This window comes from Odontomachus brunneus, unplaced genomic scaffold, assembly GCF_010583005.1.
Source record: "Odontomachus brunneus isolate Ranch 3 - 2012 unplaced genomic scaffold, Obru_v1 Obru_scaffold_032, whole genome shotgun sequence".
Taxonomy (NCBI): domain Eukaryota; kingdom Metazoa; phylum Arthropoda; class Insecta; order Hymenoptera; family Formicidae; genus Odontomachus; species Odontomachus brunneus.
Genome location: NW_022639482.1, coordinates 2157809 through 2177623, shown reverse-complemented (window position 1 = coordinate 2177623; position 19815 = coordinate 2157809). Strand labels below are relative to the sequence as shown.

The following is a 19815-nucleotide window of genomic DNA, read 5'->3' as shown; positions in this document are numbered from 1 at the left end:
CAATAGAATAACTCAATCACATTTTTCCTTAATCAGACTTGATAGATGCGATTGGTCAATTCCGTTGGAATAACCAGCCGATTGAGTTAACCAAAATTGGTAGAAATGGGCATCAATGTACATGTATTCTAGGTTTAAAAGTGCAAATATTAACAATTAAAAACCAAACCGATAAGAATGTCCAGGATTAGGTATGTGTGTCCGGGAATTGGTACTTTTACTTTAATCGTTACTCGAACGCAGATCGTCGGATTGCCGGCGCTCCTAGCTGCTAGGGATTCGACCTTAACCTTCGCATGATGTACACCGCGTCGCAATACGCACGTATATATCGTATGCTATCTCCTAATCGGCGAGATACCGCAGAGGAAATTCAAACTACGCGGCCTCCGATGAATACGATACGTACTGCATTCCAGCGAGCGCGCCTGCGCGTAAATCAGTTTGTCACCGGGACACCGCGCGGTATTCTACCGTTTTCTGCGAAAACGCAGAAATATCTCGGCTCTCATTTATTCACACTCGACGTGTAATCTCCCTCGAATGATCGGTCCTCCTTCGGCGCGGTCATATCTCGGCGAAGTAGCAATCGCGAGACGCGTCACTGTCAAACGCATCTCAGTTTCACGTCTTAATTCGAACAGCCGGTCGTTTTTATTCCGTCTCCCGCGGAAAATATAGCCGGTAGATAATCAACCACCATCTTACGCGTCTACGTTGACTCGGCCTAGCCATTCGGAGATGTGTCCGCACCTCGCCGCTTCTAGCCCGTCGTAGCAAATTTCAAGATCACAAGGTATAATCACAGAGGGGATCGTCCAACATTACAAACAGCGCGGCGTCACGCGAACGCGCGAGTTAGCACCGTTGAAGTCGACTTTGCGAAGGTACGGTCACAAAAAAAGAAGAAGAAAGCGAAGAACACGAAGAAGAAGACGATGAAGACGGCGGCGGCGGCGAAAGAGAGGAAGAAGAAGAAGATAAAGAGAAGCTGTGCGACGAAGTAAAAGAACGCAGCGCAAGGAGAAGAAGAGCTGGAGGAAACTGTGTAAATCAGACGGTCACGAGAAAAACCGCAGATCTCTTGTCTTCGTGATCGACTGTTCTCGAGACGGACGGATATATAATTTTCGCAAGATAAAGAGAGAAAGGTAGGCGGGGAAGGTAAAGGAGGAAAGGAAGTCGGGGAAAAGAGAGAGAGAGAGAGAGAACGGCCAGGGAGAGAGAAAGAGATTCTCCTCGTGGCCGCGGCAAGGGTGGGGGCAAGGTGGATCGTGGATTGAGTCATTATGCTTGCTCGGAGGAGACCACAGGCCTTGATGCGGGAACGGCTGCCATCGACTCGTGAAAGGAAACCGACCGGATGATTCAACGCGTACAGACGAACAAAGTAGTCGCGGTGTCTACTATATCCGCCCTCCTGTATCCTCTCTTCATCCCTTCTCGTTCACCGCCGCGGCCTCGTTGTTTCCTCCACCTCGATATTTCTCTTCCCTCCGCGATACGGCCTCGTCAGATGGACGAAGATAAGTCATAGAACGTTCATCAAGTTCGATCGCGGGTGCACGCGAAAGAGTCCCGGAGAGAGCGCAGAGACGAAGATAAACGAGATCTGCGATCCTACGTTAACTCATTATCGAGTCCTGTGTGCTCGCTCTCCCAGAAAATTAATGGGACAGCGTTCTTCCGGATTCGCGTGCGCCATCGTTTCCTCCGCTCCTCTGCGCGTTCGGGGATATTGCCCTTGTGTAATGTGGAATCGATATTCCGTCTTCTTCTTCTTCTTCTTCTTCTTCTTGTCTACAAGTATACCCGCGCTCGTGCATCTCGTTAATGGAATGAAAGGTACTTCGAGAGCGAATCATTTCCCTGCGATCGCACGGGGAATCTTCCCGACCCATCTCGGAGCGACGAAAGCCCCCGATTCGAAGCCACTGATTCGCTACCGTACACGTTGGTTTTCAGCTACGCCAACATTGTTGGGCCTGCGAAGGGGAAGTCGTCGCGTCACACGATGCCACTACATCAACGCGTACCATAATATTATGACATCAGGCCGGTCCGGTTCTGCATCGATGCTATTACCGGGGCTAATCCGCCACCGGATTTTATCTCGTTCCTATACCGATATAAGCCATAAACGGGGCGTCGGGTTCTTCCCGACGCGAGTCGCTGCGACGGGACGAGAGGAAGGGCGAGAAGCAGAACAACGGATAGGACGTGGCCAAACCACTTCCAAGTCAAAGGGAACTCGCAGATCCTGTTTGTCGTCTTGAGTCGATTGTCCGATTTCCGTAATGGATCGTGTTATGTTTTTAACCACTGAATGTAAATCTAACGTGTGCGCGCATCAAAGTTACCAATTTTTGAATACTCATACGCGGCGCATGTCTTTCATCAACGTCGTCGTAAATAACCAAAAGAAATCAAACACGACGTGACGCACACACGCAATAAAGGAGTTTGATTAAGGGGCCTTCGTAACTCGTATTTTGCCGGCGCGCGGGAAGAGGGGAGGGGGAGGGCGGTGGAAGAGGATAAACATTAAGGGTGCGTCGTATCTCGGCGTAATCACGAACGTTAATATTCTTCGCGCGTGCGTGCAGGCGAGCAACTTTGACGTGTCGGGCGCAATTCGATAAAAAGTTGCCCGGGTGTGAAAATCATCATCGCCGTCGGTCCTCCGTAACGACGCGGAACGTATCGAAGAAAAATGCACGGCCGACTGAAATATACTCTGAGAAGTTCATTAGTTGTCTTAATGCGCGAGGGAGGGCCGCGTGCTATTGCGTGCATCGCGCGGCACGCGTGGGGTCGCGGCGCACGGCGAACAGCGGGAGACGAGTAATTTGCGGTGCAATTTAAGGGGGAGACCTCGTACTTTCACGGCCATCACGTACGCTCCACTTGCGATTCGCGCAAGCGTGCGTTCTCTCGCGTTTTCTCGTACAAGGTACGCGCGAAATCCACACACGGAAAGAAGGAATTTGGCTGGATTAACCAGATAACTGGTGAAATAACGAACGAACCGGAATTTCGACTAAAGTTACCAGCATTCCGGTCAAGTTAACAAGATTCTAGTTAACTGGCGGAAATCTTGTTTGCTTAACCAGAATCTTGTTAACTTTAATAGAATTCTGGAAGAAATTATTCGGTAAGAAATCGGAATTTCGACTAAAATTACCAGCATTCCGGTCAAGTTAACAAGATTCTAGTTAACTGGCGGAAATCTTGTTTGCTTAACCAGAATCTTGTTAACTTTAATAGAATTCTGGAAGAAATTATTCGGTAAGAAATCGGAATTTCGACTAAAATTACCAGCATTCCGGTCAAGTTAACAAGATTCTAGTTAACTGGCGGAAATCTTGTTTGCTTAACCAGAATCTTGTTAACTTTAATAGAATTCTGGAAGAAATTATTCGGTAAGAAATCGGAATTTCGACTAAAATTACCAGCATTCCGGTCAAGTTAACAAGATTCTAGTTAACTGGCGGAAATCTTGTTTGCTTAACCAGAATCTTGTTAACTTTAATAGAATTCTGGAAGAAATTATTCGGTAAGAAATCGGAATTTCGACTAAAATTACCAGCATTCCGGTCAAGTTAACAAGATTCTAGTTAACTGGCGGAAATCTTGTTTGCTTAACCAGAATCTTGTTAACTTTAATAGAATTCTGGAAGAAATTATTCGGTAAGAAATCGGAATTTCGACTAAAATTACCAGCATTCCGGTCAAGTTAACAAGATTCTAGTTAACTGGCGGAAATCTTGTTTGCTTAACCAGAATCTTGTTAACTTTAATAGAATTCTGGAAGAAATTATTCGGTAAGAAATTAACCAATGGATATTTCATCAAAATACCGATCAATCAAAATACCGATGAATCTCTGTATTCGAAACATCCGATAAGAAATATCGATTCATAATTTTTTGGTCGGTTTATCTGATAAAATGCCATTATGATCGGAAGTATTTGGTTAAATTTAATCAGATATAAAAATCCTGATCCAGTAAAAAATTTATTGGTATTTTGATTGGAAATATCGGTTTGTTTTTTATCGGGTAATTTCTCTCAGTGTAATTTTTTTTTCAACAAAAATTTTAGTTCATTCATATTGCACTAGATATTTAATTAATTTAGTTAATTCAACCAAATTTCTTTTTCCGTGCGCGTGATCTTTTTGCCTTGCGTTTGCACATTGAATCGTAGTAATAGCTACAACGTGTATAAACAAAAAAATGTATTACCTTTCGCGAAATTAATATCGTCGTATCACATATGGCACCGATTTCGTAAGAATTCATTACGTGTGCTGTATCTTTATCAGTTCTCGTATATGGATGTATATAAAAGTATCTCGATTGGACTAGTAACTTTATCTTCGCCTTAGCTGCTATCACGATCGGAATGTTTGATGTAGAAAATACGATACGTAAATGCTACATTGTATATTTAAAACAGATAACATTCTCATATAATTTGATCATGCATAACATATCGGATCACTCGATAACTTTCACGCACACATATTACAGCCCGCGAAAAAATGAAACAGAAGAGTAGAAGTAAAGAGAAAGAGCAGGTCGGAGATAAAGATTCCATTATGTTTGCAACACTAACATGACTCGAGCCTGACGTAATTCATAATATTAAATGTCGGTCAACAGCGAATATGATGATAAAAATTCCACTGATATGATGAACATACACGAAAAAAAAGTTTGCTTGTGTTAACCAAATATCTGGTACAATATGAATGAGCCAGAAATTTGGTTGAAGTCACCAGAATTCTATTTAAATTAACAAGATTTCCCGCATAGAAAATATCTTAGAATCTAATTGGGATCCAACTCGATTTTTCACAATAATTATAGGTTCTAGAAATCTGGGAAATCAACATACCTTCTGGTTAGTAATGTTTTAAACATGTAAACCTAAATGGGAAACTTAGATGCCATTTGGTCATCTCCAACTTTGGTTTTCCCAAAGTTTTTGGGAAGATTTCCAGTTTATATTCTAAACTAAAATTGAACAAAATATATGAAACACTGAGTGCTTATCCATTATAAATATATATACACACATTCTTATAAAGAACAAATACTCTAAGTGTTTCAAATATTTTGCTCGAGGAATTTACATAAAATAAATGAACATTTAAAGCAGAGTAATATATTTCTATTTTAGAGAGAGCATAAACAAACTATAAATAAAAAATATATATATATTGCATATATCTTTTTTTATTATTTTACGTTTTAACATGGAACAATGTAAACCAGAGAAGATATTTGTATTGTTTTTATTGCACTAACGAAATGATGCAAGAAATACTTAAAAAACTCGAGTTCCCTTAATATTTCTATTCTGATTCTAGACAGACATGTTCGGGACAAGAATAGGATCTCCAATGGTATCGTAGTGGGACAATCTATTTCGGGATAAAGTTCGACATCTGATTGGAATCTATCTTGCATTTGGGAAAATATTAAGAAATTTCTATGTGGAAATTCTGGTTGAACAGTTGAAAGCTCTCGTTAATCAAAAATCTTGTTAATTTTCAGAATTCAACTGATTTCTTAATCGAAATTTCGAATTCGTTCATATTTCACCAGACATTTGATTAATCTAACTGAATTTTTTTCTCCGAGCATTATATGGAACGTTTCTGCGTTTCTCAATAAAAAGATCAAGTCACTTTTTAATTTCTCAAATTTCATATTGTCTTTCTACCTATAAAGTTGAATGAAATACGCATGTAATACCACGTTTGCATCGCGTTGCAACTAAATGGATCAAGTCTCTCTCTCGCGGCGAAGAACGTGTCGCGGCCGTGCATTTCCAAGCATCGAAATTGAAGAATTTACGAGTCCGCTAAACGAGCAACGTGCACTTGCCCGTTCCCTTCCTCCCGGCCGCACGTCTCACGCTCTGCTCTCGCAGTTTCGTTCGTTCGACCGGTCGAATTTCGTGGCGTCACGTCGCGTCGTCTTTCGTCTCCTTTCGGTCGTACGTCCATCCGTTGCCGCGCGGATTCAATGTCCATGCAAAGCAAACGGCGGCCCCGGCGCGGCTGTCAATTATCCGTTATATACGGCCCTGGCCCTCGAACCCATCCTTAACGATCCCTCAAACTTGGCGAGAGAGAACGGGAGAGAAACAGAGAGCAGGACGACAAGACGCGCGCGTTCTTCTTCTCCTTGCGCCAGGAAGCGCCGAAAACTCACAGGGCCACGAAGATCGCGGCGACACGACGTTGTCGTCGACGACGACAACGGAGATAGAGAAACAGATCGCGGGTGAAAGAGACGGGCCAGTACGATCTTTCCAGGAATCGTTTGGTATTCCAAAGTTTCCGCGCCACCAATTCGCGGAGGGCTCTCTCACCCTTTTGTCTTTTTCACTCTGCCCCGACGAGGCCAGAGATCCAAATAACATGTGAGCGCTGCGTTATACCTCACCTCACCGACAAATATGTCAGAATTGCAAATGCGCGCGGTTCGACGAAACAAACGGCGGCAGCCAGATAGAGACGGGGCGCGAATTCCGTGCGAGCTCTAAGATATATTCGAGGTGGGCCGATGAGGGACGAGGAATGCTGGCATCGGTGGACGTGAAGGGGACACGCGGTAGAGTAGACGGTGTAAATCGGAGCATCGAAAGGATTTTGGACCCACTTTGATATGGAAATTTCGGGGAAGACCTATAATTTCAATCGTCGGCCCTTTGAATTCGCGCAATAAGCGACACTTCTCGTATTTTTTACTACACGTCGTGGATACGTCCCTATCTGTATCGCGTGAAATTTACGTTCTATCCTGAACGTGTCTACGAATATTTGAATGTTATTAGCACATTGTTGAACGATTACGAGAATGTTCGTAGTTTGCTGGTCGAATGTTGTTGATAAATCCATGAGTTATCTACAATTTTGACCACTCCAGACAGCAGAAACTTCTAAAAGACATTTGGAGAGGCCGTTTAATAATTATGTTACACGAAATTTTTTTTTTCTATTTTTTCGATATTTTTTTCCTTCCCCTCTTCTCTTCGTCATACTTCATCACTAAGTTTAGGCTCCCTTCCAATATTATATAACATGTAAAATCACCTCTCCCCCCTCTTTTCACATAGAATAAAAGAATAAAAGAAAAAATAGCTTATAATCATATTGTGAATAATAATTATTAAACTGTGCCACTATCTTTTTCTAAAATACAAATAATCTTTAGATGTAAAAGTCTGGTCGGAAAAGTTTTCTGGTTTTTTTTTTTTTTTGTAAATTTAGGAATTTATCCTTCTTGTCCAAAGAAAGAATTTATTTTTCAATAAAAGAGGTCTCTCATTGACTGGTAAGTTCTAAAACTTATACAAAAAAACCCGACAACTTTTCTGATCAAGAGTATACAAGCTACAGACTTTTTGGATTAGACTTTTGAATTAGACTTTTGGATTAGACTTTTGGATTAGAATGTTATGCTGACAGCTTGAAATTTTGTATTCAAAATTTGCTTCGTTTTCGTATTGAGCAATGCTCCTATTTATTTTTACACATACTTTCATTGCGTAAAAGCATTTGTAATTCTGTACAACCAATACGACGTAAACTTTGCAGAAAAATGTCAGTATTCTGTCAGTAAGTTTTCAGCTTCAGCATCCCCTTAATCAAATGGATAATTCATCGATCGAGAATGTATTAGAATAATTTGAACTTACAATGAGTATGTCGAGCGAGAGAAACAATTCATGCGTATGATATGACACGCAAGTTTTAGATTGAAATACAAAGCTGTTATAGCATTGAGTTAACGAATCTTGTAACAACTATACGTACGTCGGTTACGCGTTCGGAAACGACAACCGCCGCTGAAGAGGATGTTAGGGTTAACAGGTACGAGATATTTCATCCCCCTTCGCTCGTAAACGCCAACGCCTCGTAATTATAACGAGATGTTTTCTTCGAATATAACGAGCACCGTTGATGAGATCAGAAGGTAACGGCCCGGACTGCCAGTACTTTGAGATTGAGTCTTGTTAAGCCGATAGCGGCCAGTCACAAATCAATCGAGCAGTCCTCGTTTTTATGGACGTTTAATTGGCTAATACGGGCGCGAATGATTATGTAACTGTGCCGTGCGGGAAGTATTGTTGTATCGCGGTAACGAGCCGGTCAACCGTAAACGTAAATATTGCTACATCTCACGAACACAGGAACGTGAGCTGTCACTAACCTTTATTGAAACGGCCGCAGATTTTGAAGTTGATCTCGATCCCGGCGGCTGTTTCGAAGAGGATATCTTCCTTGACGTCAGCTGGGCGATGCGATGATTTTGATCTTGAACCTGAATGCCGTGAACGCGCGCGAATATAATGCGATGTTACACGATAAATTTACGTCGCCGCGAAAACGCCTAAACTGACGGCCGTCGATTGAATATGACGGCTGCTGGTGATGCGCGACTGTTCAGTTCGCATGTATCTAGAGTTCCTCAAGTAACAATAGGTCTGTTCTTTCGCTCTGCACTGCTGCACTGGTGCAACAAGTTAAAGTGAGACAAATATATATTTGTTTCACTCTAACTTATTGCACCAGTGCAGTAGTGCAGAGGGAAAGAACAGATCTAATGTTAGAGCTTTTTGCACACGAATTACCATAAATTTTTAACTGAAGGACCAATACAGATTTTGTTATAGTTTTGTGTACTTTTAAGGTAATCAGACATCCCGAATTTTTTCGAGTGCTATTCGGGACATCGATTTGTCATCATTTTCAATGATTGTCAAATAATTTTCGGATTTTTTTACCCCTCTCCCCTCGCCCCCTCGTTTCACACATTTATAAAGTGTCCCGAATTCAGGGAGTCGATTGTATCTCGAAACGGTTACACGACATTTTCCCGAAAACTAGATGGAAAAATGGTGATACCAACAAAAATCCCTAGACAACAATTCTAATTTTTGCGAATTAGTGACACTATTGAAGTAGTAAATCCATGAATTTTGCGGAGTCGTTTTGACATATGTGTGTGTATGCGTCGAATAATAAACTGTCACTAATCCGCAGAAATTAAAATTGTGTTGTTTAGAGGTTTTTGTCGGTACCAACATTTTTCCATCTAGTTTTCGGAAAAATGTCGTGTAACCCTCGAAACGGAGTAAAAATTACAAAAGTGAGCAAATTTACTAGGATATTTGTAACTTCATTGATCTAGGGTTCAATGTCTAGTTCAATGTCTAGGGAATTTGCTCACTTTTGTAATTTTCACCTTGTTTCGAGGTACACAATTGATCCCTAGGGCTGGGAAATCTGGTCACCTTAGTACTTTATACTTGTTTCTACCAACTTTGGTTAACTTAAGGTCGATTTATGATGGCCGTAATCGCAAACTTATGCTGTAATCCATAAGAAATGGACCAATCGCAGTTGATTATTCTTGTAATAATCGACTACAACTGGTCAATTTTTTATGAATTACAGCATAAGTTAACGGTTACGGTTAACGGTTACGGTTACATCATAAATCAGCCTTTAACCGGCTGGTTATTCCAACGGAATTGATATCTGTTAATTCTGACAAAGAGAAATGCGATTGGTCAATTCCGTTGGAATAGCCAGCCAATTAAGTTAACCAAAGTTGGTAGAAATGGGCATTAAAGGAAGATAAAACTATCGGTAAGTCTGATTATATGCAAAAGTAACTAGGACTTCTGATCTGGTTAAATTTCTTATTGCTCAGTCTGAATCTTAAGATACTTTCCTATTGACGCATAATGAGCATGAAGCAACAGATAGTCTGTTCAGTCTCACATCAATGCGCGCATTAGTAGCGCATTAATATGTACTTGTAGATATAGAGAAGAGGAAAAAACATAGATAAATTCTTTAAATTTATGGCACTTGTGCGCATCAACTGAACGAATTCAAAATTAATTCAAAAATCATTTCAGGCAAAAATAAAGCTTGATAACTAATAAATTAAAAATTTTTGTAGTAATTTAATGTACTTAAATATAATATTTTGTAATGCATTTAAATATAATTTAATATATAATATTTAAATATAATATAAACTCTGTTTCCATAAAAATTTGAAAGCGTTCTTTATTTGTCAGTCTTGGATTAAATGCAATAAATGATAATAAAGCAAATTACATTTCGTGTAATTTCTCTTTTACTTTTATTATCGCTATTCTCATGTCGCTTTAACTGTCTTGCCTACAGACTAGAGTTGATGCGTATAACTTCTATTACAGTTTCTCTTTCACTTCCATTCGTTTCTTATCTATTAATGATGAATAGAGTCCGGTCTAATCAGGAAACGTTATGCCTGTATCAGACTGTAGATTGAAGATTTCAATCAGGTCAGGTAACCAATATACGACTTAAACTTTGCAGAAAAATTAAATATTCTATCAGTAAAGTTTTTAGCTTCAGTATCCCCTTAATCGAATGGATAATTCGTCGATCAAGAATGTATTGGAATAATTTAAACTTGCAGTGAGTGACTAGTCAGTATTTCGTCAACACATCAAGCTGTCTAAATATCACAGCTGCTTGACATCGTTGCAGTTTCTTGAAATAATCAACGACCCTTGACTATCTAGAAACGAATACGTTAGATCGAGGATTTTTAGTAACAAATTCAATTAGGACACATACATATGACTAGAGAATGGCTAGACATATATGCAATCCTCTGATATACGATCGCTATCTCTTATTAATAACAAATAACAATGTAACAAATCACAGATACACATAGACCGGAAAACATCTAGAAAATTGCTTCCATCCAAATGTCCCTGCGCACACCGTTTGAAACTTCCTTCGTAATTTCTCCGTGGTGGGAGTCGCGTTTCTTAAAAGCTCCCCGAACGCGCATCTTGGCGAACCGTCAAACGTGCGTCACCGACTATATAATGGCTTATTAACAAAGCGTTGCCGAGGAACGCGGCGAAGTGACAGAAGGGCCTTGACGAGAATCGTGCGGAGGACTCGCGGCGAAGAGGAAACGGGGCCAAGGGGGAATAAGAGAATCCTGACGCCGGGAGTCAAGTCACGGGTTTCTTCGACGCCTTCGTAGAAAGGGCCCCAACACAACGGGGCTTTAATTACGCCGATATCACGGTAATTAAGCCGATCAATGCGTGCCATTGTGCGCCGAGCGGAGGGCCTCGGCGCTTCTCTCGGGACCTATCCATAATCCCGACCACGAGTCTCCACCGCGCGGCACAAAAGCAGCACCCCACCTCCTGGAGGGAGGGCGGGGAGGAGGAGGATGAGAAGGAGGAGAAGGATGCATCGCGTACCTGCAGTCGAATCTTCACCGCGATCACCTCACCGCCGTGGAAAAACTACGACAAAGAACGGGGAGGAGAATAAACACAGTGACCCTCGATCCCGTCGATGATACGTAAGCGACGGCTGGGTCTTCCTACCGGAGACGCGAGCATCAGACGTGAAGAACCACCGCGGGCGTTCGGATGGATCTCCGCCGCCGGAGAGGTTATTTCGTTCGATCGCTCGACCAGATCCGAAGTTGATGGAATTCAATGGAGAGGAACGCTTCGCGCGGCATTGTTTCTGCGCCTCTCAATCTCCTTAACCCTTTGGGGCGCGTTGACCGAACACGAGTATTGAGCGGCGCTCAATGGCGCCTCCGATATATCGCACCTAATAACGATTTCATGCCTTGTGTATAGACAAATTGTCAAGCGTTTGCTTCTCGTAGAACGTCGTGAAGTTTCATAGTGTCGATGTCTCATCATTATCTATCGTTGGCAATGAGTGCAATTCCCACACTGGACAAAATATAATTTTGAAGGGAGACTTTTCCGTTAAAGTGTCAAACTACTCCGTAAATTTCTTAGAGTGAAATTTCAGTTGAAAAATAGAGTAACTTGAATTTAAGTGGCTTTTTATTCATATAGAGTGAACTTTCTACTTTTAATCGTCGAGTATTTCCACTTGAAATTGAAGAGTGAATCTAATGAGCCTCACTGTCACAAGAACATCTTGTAAGATACTTGATTTTTCGAAAACGTACTCTAAAATACAATCAGCGTATTCTTCTTAAAATACTTCTTCACTGAAATGTTATATCTAGTGGTTCAGTTATAAATATAGCACACGGAAAGAAAAATTTTGTTGAATTAATCAGAATTCAGAATACATCAACCAGACTGTTTGGTGAAATTTGAACGAACTATATTTTTGGTTAAGGTAACCAGACAAGTTTGATTACTCTAACCAAACTAAATAAAATTATATTCACACTTCTTACTAGAAATTTTATTACCTAACTGAAAGTTGTTTTTTAAGATGGTTTTTAAGATGTTATTTTACTTAAAAGGCGTAGCAGTGGATGGTTGAGAAAGAGAACGTGGAGAAAGAATAGAGAATACATGAAGAAAGAGGGACTAGTAGAGAAACAGAAAATTTGAAGAAAGAGAAAAAGTCAGAGGATAAGACAGATCTAGAAAGAGAATAGAGAGAGAGAGAGAGAGGAACGAGGGATAGAGCAAGACAGAGATTAAATGCGAGTGCTTGGAAAACAGAAAGTAAAGGCAAAGAGACAGGGCGCATCTGCAGGTCCAGTAGTGACGTTGACGAGAGAGAGAAAGATATTATCGATATAGGTAGAGAGATATTTTCGGACACATTGTTTAGTTAGTCGTACCCAGATCGCACCAACCTTACGCAAACATTTATGTTGTATAATAAACTTTAATATTCGCTAAGTGTACATATATTATAGGAGAGTTGTTATTGAAGTCATCTCTACATTCAAATTTAAATACAATAACTACTCAGTTTATACCCAGAACTACTACAGTTTACTACTACAGTTTATACTCAGAAGAGATACGATACTAGATTTGGCGAATTTCCTGAAAATAATCATACACTAACATCTTAAAAAACAAAATTTTAAGAAAATAATAAAATTTCTAGTAAGAACTGTGAATACATATAATTTTAGTTTGGTTGCAGTAACTAAACTTCAACCAAACCCAACCTAACCAAATTTTGAATTCTGATTAATTCAACCATTCATTTTCTTTCCATGTGTTATATTTATAACTGAACCACCAAATATAACATTTCAGCAAAGAAGCATTTTAAGAAGAATACGCTGATTGTACTTAGAGAGTTTTCGAAAAAATCTCCCTTTTTTTTGTACGATGAAGACATCGTTATCTCCGCCTCAATTACGACCAATGCTTTCAAGGATGCATTTAGATGATTCGAGTGACTCACCAGTTGATGAACATACGGACGCCTCGTCACTGTTTATCGAGTCCCCTGTTCATTAAACTCGTGTGCAGAAGACGGAGAGAGACGACTTAACTCGGAGACTGGGAAGAGAAGGAGAGCGCGTTTGTTTGCTACCGCCCGCATCGTCGTTAGTGTTTGTCGTAGGAGTTAGGACATCGGAGATCTCTTTGCGAAGATCCGCTTCATCCGGCGTTCCTCACTGTTTCAAGGCGAAGACTGTGTCCCTCGCTCTCTCGATCTTAATGTCTGTTTGCTTCGCCATTTCCTGAAACATGTGCCAGCCGAGCCAGGCTAGATGCGTTCGATTTTTTTCACGACCTTACTGATGGAACGCCACGAAGATTCCATTAACCGTGTTTACTCGGAACTGGTAGACCATCGGGAAGCGTATAGGCTAGTAAAATATACACCGCTCATCGTGGTAGCGCATTAATCGTGTGCAGCGAATCGTCCTTGTGGAATTATTAGATGTAGTCAGAGGCAAACGTTGCGATATTTCTGAGTGATTCCCAATCACCTCAGAGCGGTGGAAATGCAGAAACTGAAGTCACGATACGTAAACGTTGTTACAGATATTCATGTCGATAATCTATATTAGAAAATGCGTTTGCCTAATGAAACTATACATTTCTACATAATTCCAGAATTTACAATAAAACAGTAACATCGCACGGATCTGTACTGACTAAATATATTTCTTATTTTCAGGTCACGCTGACTAGTACAACCGCGACGAGCACGAACACGGTCCATCCTAGTGTAAATGACGTGGACTGGTTCGCCGGTGTCGCCGAGGAGGACTGGTTGTATTATACGAGCGTCAGCAATGACGTCGATTCCTTGTGGGCTGTTATCGGGAGCTTTGTACCGCCACCACCTAGGCCACCGTATGTACCCGAAGATGCCATCGCCACCGACGGACTTACTACCTGTGACCTGTGTTCCTGGGCACTGAAGCATAACAGGCATTCGTTTTCGTTGGATGGCACCCTCGGTAAGTCCTACGTTACATTATATACTCGGAGAAAAGGACATGGTGGTGGCAACTATACGAGTTTCGTGCGCAAAACTAATACGGTTTAATAAACTATTTTGCAGCTATTGCGACTAAAGCTGAGTGATTACGGGAACTATATAGTTGCTATATAGAATCCATAACTATTTAGCTTTAATTGTAACCATATATCGCGTTTGTACACATTGAAAAGGATTTCATACAGGATCGAAACGGTTCCTGTTGTAACGCGCATTAGATTACACATAATAATATGAGGAAATAAATAAACATCTTCCTCTTGTCTTTCTGCGCACTTTCTCTCAATCCTCGGCTCTCTTACAGGCCTTCTAATTATTTGTTTTTGATTGTTTAATCATGGAACCTTAATAAATATAATCTTGTTCGTTTAGCTTTAGTTGCAATAACTACAAAATAGTTGATTAAACTATACACATTCCGCATACAAAACTCGTATAATTGTCACCATCATTTTTTCTCTCTAAGTCTACCGTCATCTTACAAATATTCCCACGATTTCGTCAGAAGACTCTAATTAACCCGCGTTGACTTCGCTTGAGAGCTTTTCATCGGGCACGCGTGGAAGTGCTATCGAAGGGAAAGAAATATTTTTACTTTGTCGGTGAAGTAGTACGACGTATTCGTCATTAACTATGCCCCGTTGGTTTTCCTTGTCATCACTTCAGCTGAAAGTTCTCGAATGACGACCACGAGTGGTCGTTTCGAACGAACCGTGCGTCTGTCCACACCAGAAGCGGGTTATTCTTCGTGTACACACTCAACTATGTTTGCAACGTGTTTGTTCGTCAAACAGCTTTTCCAATCTAGTACGTGCTTCGAGTTTCGGAGGGATCCATTTCGAGTGAACGTCAACGAAATCCATTATAATACGATGAAGTCTCTGCTTATCCGTACGTACTAGCTCGCGTTAAATTCGTCCCGGACTTGTCCCTTCATTTGCGTTACTTTCTTAGTCTGAATTAGTAAAAATGTTCCTCACTGAGTCGGTAAAAGGAATATTTTATTAATAATCAATGAATGTTCATTGATTTTCGGTGGAAACAGTGTCATTTTACTATTCCATCTTTATCTCATTGATTCTGACCAGTGAAAGCAAGATTTCACTACAAAATTTATAATACATTCGTTATACGCTATGCAAATTCAACTTTCTGCGTTTGTAACGATGGAATTAATGGCTACCGTGCGGTTTGCGTACAATGACACTGTGTTTGCAAACTGTATTTGTAAACTGCATCAATAATAAGAACAGTCAATTGTTAACTGATCCTTTTAGCGAGATTTTACTGATTGCAGCGCTATACTTATAACTAAACTATCAGTTATAAGTACAGCATTTCAGTGAAGAATACACTAATTGTGTATTTTTAGAGAGTGTTATCGTATCACGTTATATAAAAAATAAACTATATATATTATATATTATATTTTTCGCATATCAGTCTAATACGAATTAAAAAAAGAGAAAGTAGAGAGAAGGCATCGAATATCGTGAATTTTAGTGTGGAGCGATCAGTGTCAACCACTTTAAGTAAAATTTGCAGGAACAACCGTACGATGATTTGATCTATAAAGAAATCATTTCAGAATTTTTATTTCTTAGTCTTCCTGTCGTGCGCAGGAAGCATTACGTGAGGAATTTCATTACTCTGAATTGCTCCAAATCAAGGGTTAGACACAGGATGGACATCAAAGTGATCACAAGCGAGATCGTTATTAAGAGCGCATGATGTGAGATCGTCTTAAGCACATTCATTAACCGTAATGATAAATAATGCGAGCATGACGCGCAGCGCGTACGTGTCGCGCTTTTTGCCGCGTCTGTCGTTCATGACAGACTTCATTATCGGCACGAAATGAATTTAACGCAAATATCTATATAGAGACGAACGATATTCCTTCATCCTCCATCGAATCGTAAAGGTATACGCAGTTTCATTAATGCCCGAATATTTACTAGATTTAGAATTACTAGATATTTTGGACTAGCCGTGCTCCTTTCTATATATGCATTCATCGTGACTGTAGAACATCCAAGGAATCAGAAACTATATTCAAAGGCAGCCGTGATAGTTTGTCGACCTAAAGTTTAATTCGTGTGAATTCATGTTTTCCATCTACTGATATGTTACGTATAATTAATTACGCAGAGAGTGATATATACAGGGTGTCCCAGACTTTCCTCCGCAATTTTTTAGGAACGTAAAACAGATTGAGGTGAACATAATAGTCCCATACCGTTTTACGATATTTGTAGTAAATCTCGAGGTATTAATTAAAGAAAATTGGTAAATAATCACGCGCGATATGGTAGATGAGCTATAGTTGCGCCACCTGCTGTTGTATATTTATATATTAAGTCAAACTAAACAAAAAAGTCTACCATTTTGCATTGTATTGTATCGTTTTTCTGTTAATTATTTGCAATACATGAGCGAAAAAAGAACGTTATCTTATGTGAAATAAACCTCAAACTGTCAAACTATCAGGAATATCTGATTTATTCTTTTCAGCTGCACTGCTACATTGGTGCAATAAGTTAAAATGAGATAAAATATATTCATCTCACTGTAATTTATTGCACTAAGGCAGCAATGCAGCTGAAAAAACAGACTGTGATTTCCAATTTTTCGGATATTTGACAATCATGAGAAGTTATGTAGAAAGCGGCTAATCCAAAATATCTAGTAATTCAAGATCTAGCAAATGTTTAAGCATTAATGAAGCCGCGTGTACACCAAACTTCATATATGCACTCCCATTCCCTAACATAATGATGTATGAAATTTTCAGTCAGGCGTATCATATATAAAATATTCGTGCGTCATGACTGTTGACTATCCGAGAAATCGGCAATTTCTCGGTTAATCAACAGTCATGACGTGCGAATATTTTATGTACGATATGCTTGATCCCGGAAATTTCAATAGTCACTGTGCTGGGGAAACGGAACGGCACTTATGAGATTTGGCACACCAAAATGCAGCAACGCTATTATGCAATAGATAACGATAGGATTCTTCGGTTGAGCGGTCTCACTTGGTGAAAGTTGACTTCGAAACGAAGCAAAAACGGAAAAATACCGTAAAACCCGCAAGAGTATCGACGCGAACAGGTCTCCCTACACGCTCCCCTTCGGTAACGTGTAAACTGTAAGGGATAATTCGAATGCTTTCCCCCGACGTAGGCCGACCTCTGCATCCGGTCGACGTGCTCCGACCAATCAGAAACACGTCAGTCCCGCTCCCATGGTTCTCCTCTTCAGGATCGGTGTTCGCACGTACGCACGAAAGGCACCGGCGAAGGCGTACGTAAGTTTCTCAACGCGTCGTGACACGCGGGGCCTCCCCACTTCTCCGGTGGGCCTCTTCACGGGGCCCCTCGCGCCTCTTCCTCTCTTCCGCCCCGCGGGCCCCGCTGTCCGGGCACGCATTATCACCATTACCATGAATTCCCGCAGTTATTACGCCTCTGTTGAGCCGCCACCAAAATGGCGGTCGGACGCATCCTACCGTGCAAGGAGGAGGACGCACTCCTCCTCGTCTGCTCTTCTTTTTATTGCGGCGCCCGCGCTGCCGGCATGTCGTGGCTACGTTATACCGCTCGACAATTAACGTCGAGAATGGCGGCGCTCGATGGTAGGGATAATTGACCCTGTCAGGACTATGACAGCACTTTTACACCGCTACATGATTCGCCATAGGTCGATCTTCTCGTGTCTTACGTTTTGCGCAAGGTGGAGGCAGTCGCGGCGTATTTCCGGCCGATGCTGGTCGGGGTTGCATTAGATCCAATCTTTGTATCCCATCTCCTTCGATCATTCGAATCTTTGTTGCCGATGACGAGAAAACCGTTCGATTATGTCGCGAGTTCCGTTCGGCAGTACTATACGGCAGTACTATCTTTTGTGAGTAGCTCGTTTTATAGACTTGGAATGAAAGCTGCTGTTAATCACCGCAACGCGTTCTTGCGCTAATCTTTAATTATACTATGTTACTAGATTTCGCACTTTTGCTATGAAGGGTCGTTCTTTAGTAAATCAGGTATGCTGAATACGAATATGATTACGAGAACTATCCATCACGTTTGCGAGAAGATAGAAGCTTAAACCCCCTAAAAAATGCGTTTTTGGCCATTCTCACAAATTCGCAACGCATGAATCAGACGTGCTAACAACTTTGAAACAGCCTGAAATTGATGCTTGAACTTTCGTCTCCATCTCAGAAAGGCAGAAACTTAAAATGCAACTTCGTAGAAACCACTCATGGGGGGATAAAGCAATATCGTAAATTTATACAACAAAATAGCAAAATTATATCACACACCCAACAAATGTTTAGATATTCATAATCAGCGACCACGAAAATTTGTCTGTTAAGGTCCGTTGTACTTCTTTACAGCAAAAATGTAATCAGGATTCCATTCTGTAGGATATAATATTTTTTAATTTAGTTGTAGGTTGTTTATGCAATTTCAACTCCTTTCAGAGGTAATATGACATGTATGATAATACGACATGTATAAATGGGATATTTTTTACCACAATCTTACTATTTCCTGAGTCTGTCGCAAACAGGAATTTACCCAGAAATTTGTTGAATGTGAGTAATAATTTAGCTATTTTGTTGTATTTTATGACAGTATTTTATTCCCCTATGAGGGTAGCTTCTACGAAGTTGCACTTTAAGTTTCCGACGTCTTAAAATAAAAATAAAGATTTAAGCTTTAATTTCAGGTCTTCTTCAAATTTTTAACACGTCTGATTTATGCGTTTATGAAAATTTATGAAAATAGTCAAAAACATGTTTTTAGAAGTTTAAACCTCTGTTTTTCTCGAAAATCTAACGTGATGGACAGTTTCTGAGATTACATTCGTACTCAGCAGATCCAATTTACTAAAGAACGACCCTTTATGACAAAAGAAATTGGTCAAAATGTGCATCATGAAGTCTGTTCTTTTTAGCTGAGCTGTTTGAATTGGTGCACACTGGTGCAATAAGTTAGAGTGAAACAAATATGTTTTGTTTCACTCCAACTTATTGTACCAGTTCAGATAAAAAGAACACTAACCTATAGTGTTACCGACGTGTTGTAACTCTTGTTCGGCAAAAGTCCCGTCGTTCGATTATTCTCACAAAGAGCACACACGTCGCGTGTTACGCACCGACGACGATGCAAAACGACTCGTACCTTTTTGGTACAAAAAAAGACACGTCCGTCGCGAAACGTTGTTGTCACCAAATCGTAAAGTATAGCGCGCGCACGAGTGGTACCTGACAATAAATAAAGAAAACGAAATCGAGGCAAGAGAATGGTGCGTTCGGATTGCTTCAAGGAGGTTGGCAACGCGGTAATCATCGCGTCACTTCCCATCCTTCACGACGTAATAATTACGAGATCGCGCCTCTTACTCACGACGTGATGCGGGCCCGTGCTCGTCGACGAGGAAAGACAACGAGAGAAGCGGCAAGGGTAGGTCCGAAGAAAACAGCAGAGAGAA

At 40.7% G+C, this 19815-nt stretch overlaps 2 protein-coding genes across 2 annotated transcripts in view; one reads left to right on the top strand and one right to left on the bottom strand.

Annotated features, from left to right (window-relative positions):
* Window positions 1-8408, bottom strand: part of LOC116843437 — a 215305-nt gene extending 206897 nt beyond the window's left edge. Inside the window, exon 1 of the mRNA XM_032813822.1 lies at window positions 8232-8408. The gene's annotated coding sequence lies outside the window, so the exon portion shown is untranslated. The remainder of the gene's footprint in view (window positions 1-8231) is intronic.
* The window catches only part of LOC116843353 (TSC22 domain family protein 1-like), a 118897-nt gene that overhangs the window by 52120 nt on the left and 46962 nt on the right, over window positions 1-19815 (top strand). The window contains exon 2 of the mRNA XM_032813724.1: window positions 13988-14273. Within this exon, the coding sequence (XP_032669615.1) occupies window positions 13988-14273 (286 nt within the window). The remainder of the gene's footprint in view (window positions 1-13987; window positions 14274-19815) is intronic.